Raw genomic sequence first — 12,030 nt, forward strand, 5'->3', positions numbered from 1 at the left:
CACCTTAAGGACTCAGGGTTTTTCCGTTTTTGCACTTTCGATTTTTCCTCCTTACCTTTGAAAAATCATAACCCTTTCAATTTTCCACCTAAAAATCCATATTATGGCTTATTTTTTGCGTCACCAATTCTACTTTGCAGTGACATTAGTCATTTTACCCAAAAATGCACAGCGAAACAGAAAAAAAAAATCATTGTGCGACAAAATCGAAAAAAAACACCATTTTGTAACTTTTGGGGGCTTCCGTTTCTACGCAGTGCATATTTCGATAAAAATTACCTTATCTTTATTCTGTAGGTCCATACGGTTAAAATGATACCCTACTTATATAGGTTTGATTTTGTCGCACTTCTGGAAAAAATCATAACTACATGCAGGAAAATTTATACGTTTAAAAATTTCATCTTCTGACCCCTATAACTTTTTTATTTTTCCACGTACAGGACGGTATGAGGACTCATTTTTTGTGCCGTGATCTGAAGTTTTTATCGGTATGATTTTTGTTTCGATCGGACTTTTTGATCACTTTTTATTCATTTTTTAATGGTATAAAAAAGTGACCAAAATACTCTTTTTTGGACTTTGGAATTTTTTTGCGCGTACGCCATTGACCGTGCAGTTTAATTAATGATATATTTTTATAGTCGGACATTTACGCACGCGGCGATACCACATATGTTTATTTATTTTTTACACTGTTTTATTTTTTTTATGGGAAAAGGGGGGTGATTCAAACTTTTATTAGGGAAGGGGTTAAATGACCTTTATTAACACTTTTTAAAAAAAAACTATAACACTGCACATACTGTTCTTCTACACAGATCACAGGCGTGTATTAACACGCCTGTGATCAGTGTTATCGGCGCTTGACTGCTCCTGCCTGGATCTCAGGCACGGAACAGTCATTCGTCGATCGGACACCGAGGAGGCAGGTAAGGGCCCTCCTGGTGTCCGGTCAGCTGTTCGGGACGCCGCGATTTTACCCCGGCGGTCCCAAACAGCCCGACTGAGCAGCCGGGTCACTTTCACTTTCACTTTAGAAGCGGCGGTCAGCTTTGAGCGCCGCTTCTAAAGGGTTAATACCGCACATCGCCGCGATCGGCGATGTGTGGTATTAGCTGCGGGTCCTGGCCGTTGATGAGCGCCGGGACCGACGCGATATGATGCGGGATCACGGCACGATCCCGCTTCATATCGTGGGAGCCGGCGCAGGACGTAAATATACGTCCTGCGTCGTTAAGGGGTTAAAGGGGTTATGCAGAAAAAACTAACTATTTTTAATATATCAACTGGCTCCAGAAAGTTAAACAGATTTGTAAATTACTTCTATTAAAAAATCTTAATCCTTTCAGTACTTATGAGCTGCTGAAGTTAAGTTGTTCTTTTCTAAGTCTCTGATGACACCTGTCTCGGGAACGGTCCAGAGTAGAAGCAAATCCTCATAGCAAACCTCTCCTACTCTATGCAGTTCCCGAGACAAGCAGACATGTCAGCAGAGAGCACTGTCGCCAGACAGAAAACAACTCCACTTCAGCAGCTGATTATTATTGGAAGGATTAAGATTTTTTAATACAAGTAATTTACAAATCTGCTGGAGCCAGTTGATATATATAGATATATAGAGAGGGACAGAGATAGATAGATATATATATATATATATATATATATATATATATATATATATATATGTGTGTTTTTTCTTGAAATACCCCTTTAAGTTTTTCTGTACAACGTTTATTATTTGTGCTCCTCTTTTTCAGGTGGAGTATATTAAGTTGGTCAGTGAAATATGTTTTACGAAAAGTTTCATCAACTTTAAACATGTTCCAATCCAGTGTAGGATAAGCATAGATTTAATTTAGATGCAGAGCAGTAGGGTTACTGAAATCCAGGTGTATTTATTGCTGCAGAGTATAGTAAAGCAGCGACAATCAGCTTCAATCAACAAAAACATGTGCAGCTAGAAATCTTCTGATTAGCAATCAAAACTCTAATGTATCAGATACAAGGAAATCAAATTGCTTCTCTCACATTCACTGATTTCTGTATTTTTAAATTCATTGATTTAATCGGCACTATTTTTAAAATACCAATTATTGGATATTTCCTTACAAAAGAGTATTTGTCAAATCTGAAAAGTATGAGGTTTATAAATGCTTAAAGCTTTATTATAGTAAAAGTGACATAAATGAGCCAAGCAATTGAAAAGGAGGGGCTATGACAACATGTCTTTAGGCAAATAACTGGCTTTAAAAATTTGATGACCTGTATATATAATGAATGATAGATTATTATTATTTTTTTATCCAGTGGATACATTTTAAGCCATGTGCAGTGCAATGTGAATACATTTTACAATTAAAATCGGCTTCAGGCTACATTCGCACTATGATTAAGCAATACGGCCGCACTCCATTCATTTGAATGAGACGGACGGAGTAAGATGGTGACTCCGGGTGGCTAATTTTTTTTAACAGAATCCGTTTTTATAGCTAGTCTAAAAACTGTGTCAGCTGTATTGCATAACTGTGGTGTGAATTCATCCTTACATGGTTATTTGTCTATTAAAGGGAACCGGTCATCATTTTCGTGCTGCTTGAACCTTGAGTCATAGGAGTAGTGTTGGAAGCTTGTCCCAGCCCCACCAGCCTTGATTGATCTCTCTGAGTGAAGGGAATATATATTAATCAAGGCTGCAGGAGCAGGCAGAAGAGCATAGATATAGAACAACTTTAAACACTTGACACACTTGGCTGCTTTTTAAGTACACAGTCCCCGGATATTACTTTCTTAAAACTCTTCCAAATAATTTGGCCAGCCATAATTTTCCCAGTGTAATTTATATATACAACAGCATATATTTATTATAATAATGCCCCCCATTCAGTACTGGTGCCCCCCAATAAGTAATAATGCATGTTGGGGCCTCAAGTGTGCTGAAGCAGCTTTTTGTAAGAGCAGATTACTTCAGCTGCCTATAAGCTGCTTTATTACCCTACTATCATGTGCCACTGCATACAGTGTGTAGTAGACACAGTGAGAGACAGTTACTCACTGTGTCTCTAGATGTTCCAAGTCTCGTGTCTGGTCAGCTGCATCCCCCCTTCCTCCTCACTCTCATGCACAACAATGTCCAATCAGTCTGCAGCATCCAATCTATGCATCCTGCCCACCCCCTTCCTGATAGTTAACGTTACTAGAGGTTGCAGTGCAGCCCTACAGTTACAACTAGCATCCCAGCAGTCCAACTTGTAGTACCCAGAGAAATACTCTGCAATAGAACCCATATTTAACACACTCCTGTGTTAGAGAAATACAAGTGCCAGCATGGCCTTACTGCTTCAGACCTGCTGGGACTTTTAGTTTTCATTTTTTCAGGCCTTGTTCACACAATGTATTTTTGCCCATTTTTACACCCATAACATGAACATTTTACGTGTAACAACCTGCAATATACAACTCCCATCACAAGTGAAGACACAGCAAACTGCAGCTGCACATGGGTGAATAAAGTGGCTAGAAGTTTATTTGCACCAACAAGTACATGCGACGTTTCGGCAAAATGGCCTTTCTCAAGCGAGCATTTGGCTGAAACGTTGCGTGCACTTGTTGGTGCAAATAAACTTCTAACCACTTCATTCACCCATATGCTGCTGCAGTTTGCTGTGTCTTCACTTGGGATGGAATTTGCTAGATCCAGCGTTTGCACGCTGTTTGGACACACAGACACACTGGGACGCTCGAGTGCGGACTCCTTTCTTTGCTTGCAATATACAACTCTATTGAACACAATAGAAAAACCACCATTATGGTTGCAAAACACATTATATATTTTTTTCTTATATTTATACTTACTTTGTGATGACATTTTGGGCATGTTGGAACAAAATACTTTACATGGTTTCCATAGAGTTGTGGACTCAATATACAATGGTTTCAATATACAACGATAATCCCAGAACCAATGAATATTGTATGTTGAGGGACCATTGTACAGTTTCTAAAGTGAAACTAAAATCTATATTTATTTGTTCATTGGTAAATTTATTCTGTTAAGATTCAAATACTGCAGACATTTAAAAGTGGTGAGGAATTCAATGCATTAGATATTTAAAAGTGATATAGCTTTCTACGACCTCATGAACATGGTGGTATTAGGCCTTGTTCACATGGCGGAATTTCTAGTGGAATCTAGTGGAAAAATCTGCTTGGAAATTACGTTACGGCAGAGTCCCATTTTTTTCAATGGGATTCTGCTGCACCAGATGGAGCAGAGATTTTCATTCTGGTCCTCTGCAGAAAGAATTAAAGGGTACACCTGTGGAAAAGTTTATATATATATATATATATATATATATATATATATATATATATATATATAATATATATATAATATCTCATCAACTGGTGCCAGAAAGTTAAGCAGATTTGTAAATTATTTCTATTAAAAAATCTTAATCCTTCCAGTACTTATTAGGTGCTGAATACTACAGAGGAAATTACTTTCTTTTTGGAACACAGAGCTCTGTGCTGACATCATGAGCACAGTGCTCTCTGTTGACATCTTTGTCCATTTTGAGAACTGTCCAGAGCAGCATATGTTTGCTATGGGGATTTTCTCCTACTCTGGACAGTTCTTAAAATGGACAGAGAAGTCAGCAGAGAGCACTGTGATCGCGATTACAGTAGAGAGCATTATGTTACAAAAAGAAAATAATTTCCCCTGTAGTATTCTGTAGCTAGTAAGTACTGGAAGGATTAAGATTTTTTAATAGAAGTAGTTTACAAATCAGTTTAACGTTCTGGCACCAGTTGACCTAAAAATAAAAGGTTTTCCAATGGAGTACTCCTTTTAACATAATTATTTTAGTGGAATCTGCTTGGAAATGCATTGATGCAAGATTTATCAAAACCTGTGCAGAGGAAAAGTTGCCCTGTTGCCCATAACAACCAATCAGCTTGCATCTTTCATTTTTAACAAGGCCTCGTGAAAATGAAAGAAGCAAACGGATTGGTTGCTATGGGCAACTGGGCAACTTTTCCTTTGCACAGGTTTTGATAAATCTCCCTCATTGCATTTCCGATTGGTCCTAGCACTGAATGATGAGTTGGCGCCTATTGCGGACAGAAAATTTCAGCAAACTCAGAAAAAATTATGCAGTGTGAACATAAGTGGCTCAGGTCATGACTTAGAATCTATTATTAACCCCTTAATGACACAGGACATATATTCACTTCCTGCGCCGGCTCCCGCGATGTAACGCAGGGTCATGTTGATGGCCGCCAGGACACTTGGATGATAACTGACATCTCTGATCGGTGATGCCCAGTATTAACCCTTCAGATGCGGCGATCAAAGTTGATCGCCTCGTCTGAAATGAAAGTGAAACCTTCCTGGCTGCTCAGTCAGGCTGATCGGGACCACCGATGTGAAACCGCGCTGTCCCGATCAGCTGTATGGACATGAGGGCCCCTACCTGCCTCCTCATTGTCTGATCGCTGAATAACAGGCAGGAGCAGTCGAGCAGCGATAACACTGATCAATGCTATGCAACTGCATAGCAGTGATCAGTGTAGAAAATCAGTGTATGCAAGGTTATAGTCCCCTATAAAGTGTTCATAAATGTGATTTAACCCCTTCCCTAATAAAAGTCTGAATTACCCCCTTTTCCCATAAAAAAAAAAATATAAAAATAAATATGCACATATGTGGTATCTCTGCGTGCATAAATGTCCGAATTATAAAAAATATAGTTAACTAAACCGCACGGTCAATGGCCAAAAATACGCTATTTTGGACTTTGGATTTTTTGGTCACTTTTTATACCATAAATTTTTTATAAAAAGCGATCAAAAAGTCAGAGAAAAAAAAATACTGATAAAAACTTCAGATCACGGTGCAAAACATGAGCCCTCAAACATCCCCATATGCGGAAAGTTAAAGGGGTCAAAATAGGACATTTTTAAACATATTCATTTTCCTGCATGTAGTTATGATTTTTTCCAGAAGTAAAACAAAATCAAACCTATATAAGTAGGGTATCCTTTTAATCGGATGGACCTACAGAATAAAAAGGTGTAAATTTTTACCCAAAAATGCATTGCGTAGAAACGGAAGCCCCCAAAATTAACAAAATTGTGTTTTTTTTTTTTTTTTTTTCAATTTTGTAGCACAATGATTTTTTTTTTGTTTAGCTGTAGATTTTTGGATAACATGAATGTCATTACAAAGTAGAATTGGTGGTGCAAAAAATAAACCATCATATGGATTTTTAGGTGGAAAATTGAGAGGGTTATTACGATTTTTAAAAGGTAAGGAGGAAAAAAACAAAATGCAAAAAAATGAGAGTCCTTAAGGAGTTAAAGGGGGTACTCCACAGGAAAACTTTTTATTTAAATCAACTGGTGCCAGAAAGTTAAACAGATTTGTAAATTATTTATATTAAAAAATCTTAATCCTTCCAGTACTTATCAGCTGCTGTTATGATCAACAGGAAGTTATTTTCTTTTTGAATTTCCTTTCTGCCAGACCATAGTGCTCTCTGCTGACACCCCTGTCCATTTTAGGAACTGTCCAGAGCAGGATAGGTTTTCTATGGGGATTGGCTTGTACTCTGGACAGTTCCTAAAATGAGCACTGTGGTCAGGCAGAAAGGAAATTGAAAAATAATAAAACTTCCTGTGGATCATAACAGCAACTGATAAGTACTGGAAGGATTAAGATTTTTTTAATAGAAGTAAATTACAAATCTGTTTATCTTTCTGGAACCATTGTTTTCCATTGGAGTACCCCTTTTATTATTAACATATTGGTGTGTATCCTGCTTTTAGGATTTATTTTTGCAACAATGTTCCTGCTTTAAAGAAGGTTGAAAAAAGAGGTTGTTTTTTGTTTTTAACTACTTTTTCTCCTTTGCCTTTTGGACAACTGAAGAAGTGCATGGGGCCTCCACATACTCTGCACCTTTGATTTCATATGGCAGATTTTCATAGAATAAGACAGAGAAAAACTAACAGAAAATCATAGCTTACTCCATTGTATGTCATATTAAAGAGCTATTCTTAAGAAGATAATTTCTCCCTCATATAGCATTCAATAAAGTATGTTAGAGCAAAAGTATGAAACCACAGAGGAAATAACAGAAATGTTATGTTTATAAATCTCATACTTTGCTGTGCACATGAGCTTTACTCTACGTATACGCTGATTTTTCTTTCCCTTGAAAGATCTCTTGTGATCCCTAAGTGTTTGCTCACAAGCCCTGTGTGTATTGTTAATATTATGTTGTCAAACACAAACTTGAGTATCTGGAAATGTGTATATATCTAATAGATATTTTTGGTGTATATGTGATTGTAGAAATGAAACACGAAATTCATGTTTGGAAGTTGACTGCACAGAGAATTAATCCTGCTAGTCGTGAAGAAACTGCAGTCAAATGTCTCCTAATGCAAAAAGTTTTGACATTGGAGAGTTTGCTGAGGAAGAAGCTTAGAACCTTTCAAAAGTAAGTTTCTGCATAAAAATTGTCATTGGGGATTTTTATTTTAGCAATTATATAACCCCATATTTGTTGCTCTTTATGCTATGTATATTTATATGAATATTATTACTAAAGTACAGCTATTGACATAGAAACTGTGGAACTATGTGAACCGGTGGATTTCTGTGATTGTAAGTAATGAGGCATATGATGCCACTTCCAAGACTAGGTTCAGACTGAGAATTTTCCAATTATAACTCTGTTTAAAAATTACACTTGGAAATTCCAGTGCAGCTAAAGCTCATTGCTGTCAATGCCATTTCGCTGCACACTGCACTCTTTGGTAGAATTTCCGCCACTGGCATTCTGCCACCAAAGGAATAATTTAGCTTATTCACCAGAATCCATGCGGAATACATTGCAGTCTATTGGCTTGTTCACACGGGCGAATCCACAGTGTATTTTACACTGCTGATCTGCCAAAGATTGACCCCTACAGTGTGCCTGCACGGAACGGTAATCCACCACTACGAGCAGACACCCTACGATGTGAAAGTTGCCGCGAGCATAAGCAGTATACTTGTGCACACCGTAACTGCTCTCATCCTAGCTCAGGGAGCAGGGGGAGCGGCCGCGATGTGTGCGAGTACACCGCGCATGCACGCAGCAGTGTGTCTGCTTGTAGCGATATATTGCCTCTCCGAGCAGGCACATCTGAGGCAAACTGTAGGGGTCGATCGTCGGCAGATCTGCAGCGTAAAATATGCTGTGGATCCACCTGTGTGAACGAGCCCTATGGGGATGACAATGCCCGCACCATCCTAGCAGTGACTTTTTCCAGCCAAAGTTTCCTCAGTATGAACCCAGCCTTATTGTTCTTTGCTCTTTGATATGTTAAAAGTACAATCAACTTTTTACTTTTTGAATTTTTAATAATTCATATGTTGCTTCCTAGACAAATATCACAAGAAGATAAAAACTGGGAAACAAACATTCAAGAACTACAAAAAAGGGTATGTATGTCTGGTTAGATTGATTTTATATTTATTACTTAGGGTTGGGTCACACATAACAGATCTGCAGTGTTTTTTCACTGCGAATCCGCTGGTGACCCAACCCTACAGTGTGCCTCCAGCTGTGTCCCCCCCCATGTTCTGCTCACAGCAGCAATCTGCCACTACGAGCAGCCATACAGGGACAAACAGCATGTGCAGTGTACTCAGACATCCTGGTCGCCTCTGGGGGGGGGGGGGGGGGGCTGGGGGATTGAGGAGGTCAGCTCTGCTTCAATACCAGGCAACCAGACTGTGGCCATGTTCGCATGGTGGAATTTTGTGCAGAATTGCAAAAATTCCAATGCGTGGACATAGCCTTTGGACAAAAATACTAAGGTATCTTTTTGGGGGAGCAGATCCTTTTTCTATTGTTGACACCCTTTAAATGACCAAGTGCTCAGCTCAAAATTAAACGGGCACTATTATGAGTAATGAATGTGTGCATTCACTACATTGTAAACTATTGTCAAATAAACATGAGTGCATTTTAATTTCCCTAACAGCATAGGATTACCGACAAGATCCTTCTTATCAAATGTTTGTCTGTTCTGGGATTTGTCATCTTCATGTTCTTCCTCAATTCTTTTGTTGCTGCAATCCACTTGGACCTTGGTAAGAAACTTGCAAACTTCTTTTATGATTTAAATGGGTACTCCGGTGGAAAAACATTTTTATTACATCAACTTGTTCCAGAAAGTTAAACAGATTTGTAAATTACTTCTATTAAAAAATCTTAATCCTTCCAGTACTTATCAGCTGCTGTAAGTTTAAGAGGAAGTTAAGTTGTTCTTTTCAGTCTGACCACAGTGCTCTCTGCTGACACCTCTGTCCATGTTAGGAATTGTCCAAAGCAGGAGCAAATCCCTATAGCAAACCTCTCCTGCTCTGGACAGTTCCTGACATGGACAGAGGTGTCAGCAAAGAGCACTGAAATCAAACTGAAAAGAGCAGTTCTGTACTGGAAGGATTCAGATTTTTTAAGTAATTTACAAATCTGTTTAACTTTCTGGAGCCAGTTGATATGAAAATGTATTTTCCCTTTAAAGAGTACCTCTCTTTATCTTGTTACATTTTATAATACTCCCAGTTCACTGCCCCTATCATGATAAACCACCCCCTGCCCTTATTTTGTATAATTTTTTAGTTTTCTACCTTGATATTGCTCTGTATTTTCTGCTCAGTCTCTGTCAGATTCACAAAATGGGAAGGGGCGTTCCCCAGCAGGCGTGACATCATCTGAAGCCATACAGGGGAGAATTTCCTCCCTCACTCTGCTGCACACAGCCCAGAGCAGTTCAGTGTGTGAGATGAGCTATAATTGGCCACACACCCTTCCTTCAGCACTCCACACTGCATTTCCTGCTTTTGGACTTCTGCCAGACCAGCAGGAGTCCAAAGTCTGTGCAAGAGATATGGGGGGTGGGGACAAGTAAGGAGACACCTAGTGGCAGCTTTTTTACACACAAAACATAGAAAACTTTTTTTTTAATCAAAATACATTATAAAGATTATTTTTTATTAACCATAAGGAGTGCAATAGCAAAAATTAGTTTTAATGAGTGCCCATTTAAATAATTTTTTTAATCAAGCATCAGCGATAAAATGTCTGCCTGACAATATTGTGATATGGTATGCAATATGTGAATATAATAAATCATCAGAAATTATTCAACAGTCACGCTGAATAATAAGATTTACCCTATTGTATAAAAGGGTGTTGAGCCATTCTGTCAAAGTTGGAGCCTGGATAGTTTTACAATGATGAGGAATTAAGTAAACCATTTTAGTAGAAATTCTAAAAGTAAATTTTTCAAAGAAGAAAGAGTTCCTGGTAGAATAGATCATTAAGTTCCTACAGTAAACAAGGTCAGGCTGGTAGAGTACCCTATGCTGGAAGGGTCAAGGTTTTTTTTATACCTACCAAATATATTTGTATGACTAACACCTAACTGCACCTTCAGGATAAGGCAAAACATTGGGAATAAAAATTGTGGAGTATAAGTGGAAACCATTTAGTATGCACTTTGGTTTTTTTGGTCCTGAAATTTGCCAAAGGTATGAATGGGGTTTAGCACAAATACTATATTCCAATCTCTAGGAGAGGTGGTACATTCAACTTCTTAGGCAAAAACATATGGGACAGGTGGAACATACCTCCCTGACTCTAGAAACAGTTCCTAAAGCCATGAAGCAGCAATACCAAATGAATTGGAGTGAGGGTTTATATACATATTTACTTGAAGGAAATGTTGTGGTCTCACATGGCATGAAGGTTTGCACAGCTCTCTCCTGTGCACAGTGGGCTGGCACTGGGAAAAGGGCTGCACCTTTAAAAATGTGTTCCTTGTAGATATGTGCGGTGCCCTTTAATGTTGTAGTGTAGAGAACAAGCCAGAAATGGGGAGGATGTAAAAGTAAAGTTTTTTTTATTTTTTTTTTATTGGGCAACTCTTCCATGGTATGATAGGCACAGTTTTTTGGTAGCACAATAAAGAAATAGGGCTGAAGTGAGCTATAATAGTGGTGGTTTCTGGAGCTTTTCAACCTCACTGTATCCCACATTACAACTCTAGTTCTGTTTTTTTCCTATGTTGTTACTCTAGTTCTAGTTTGCTGTTACTACATCTAAAAAGTATAACTGGTGCCGCACCTCAGTTTCGAGGCCTGGCCACAAGCCCTGGAGGGCATTAGGGTAGCAATGGGGCACATGTCTTACTTGGATATATTTATTTTTCCCTTGTTCTCTCTCTCAGGATATGACTAGTATCAGACACTTTGTTATATTACAATCCATGCAGGAGCTTTTCACCCCAGGTGATACTGGGTTTAGGCCTTATAAGCATGCCGTCTCCAAAGGAGAGGTTGCACTGGACAGCATACCTACTCCCAGCCTGTGATGCCATCTTAGAATAACTCTAATGCTCACCCCTCAATAGTGGGAGGCTGGACTTATAATAAAGCTCGTTCCAACTTTAGAATGTGCCCAATGAAAGTGTATGGGCCTACATTTAGTGCATTGATTAATCCCTTATTCTCAGCCAGAAAGAATACAACAGCATAACAGATATAGAAAACATTATAAAACAGTACAGAAGTACAAAGGCACAAATCACATAAAAATAAGGCACTATAAACTGCTATCCCAGCCAACAACTCTTGAAAAGTGTAGATTGTGTTATTTGGTCCTCCACCTTTGCCCCTCGTTTTAAACCTGTATTCTGTGACGTTAACACTGTTTTTATTTGTCATACAGGATGGATTGCAATTTTGGGTTCCTTGTGGCTGCTTGTTCTTGCTGACATTCATGATTTTGAAATGATTCTGCATCGAGTGGAATGGGCAACTCTGCTCTTTTTTGCTGCACTGTTTGTCTTAATGGAGGTATGGCATCTAAATGAAAACTGATTCATCTTCACTGTTGCACCAAACTGAAAATTAGAAACATGACTGCTCAATCACATGTCTATAAAATCAACAAGCTTAAAGGGTTT

General features: G+C 38.5%; 1 protein-coding gene across 5 annotated transcripts in view; it reads left to right on the forward strand.

Moving 5' to 3' along the window:
* Nucleotides 1–12,030, forward strand: part of OCA2 (OCA2 melanosomal transmembrane protein) — a 429,791-nt gene that overhangs the window by 349,960 nt on the left and 67,801 nt on the right. For all 5 annotated transcript variants that reach the window (XM_056555890.1, XM_056555889.1, XM_056555886.1 and 2 more), the window contains 4 exons: nucleotides 7,361–7,508; nucleotides 8,440–8,497; nucleotides 9,043–9,151; nucleotides 11,793–11,920. In XM_056555890.1, the coding sequence (XP_056411865.1) occupies nucleotides 7,361–7,508; nucleotides 8,440–8,497; nucleotides 9,043–9,151; nucleotides 11,793–11,920 (443 nt within the window). The remainder of the gene's footprint in view (nucleotides 1–7,360; nucleotides 7,509–8,439; nucleotides 8,498–9,042; nucleotides 9,152–11,792; nucleotides 11,921–12,030) is intronic.

The sequence above is a fragment of the Hyla sarda genome, chromosome 2 (genome assembly GCF_029499605.1).
Source record: "Hyla sarda isolate aHylSar1 chromosome 2, aHylSar1.hap1, whole genome shotgun sequence".
NCBI lineage: Eukaryota > Metazoa > Chordata > Amphibia > Anura > Hylidae > Hyla > Hyla sarda.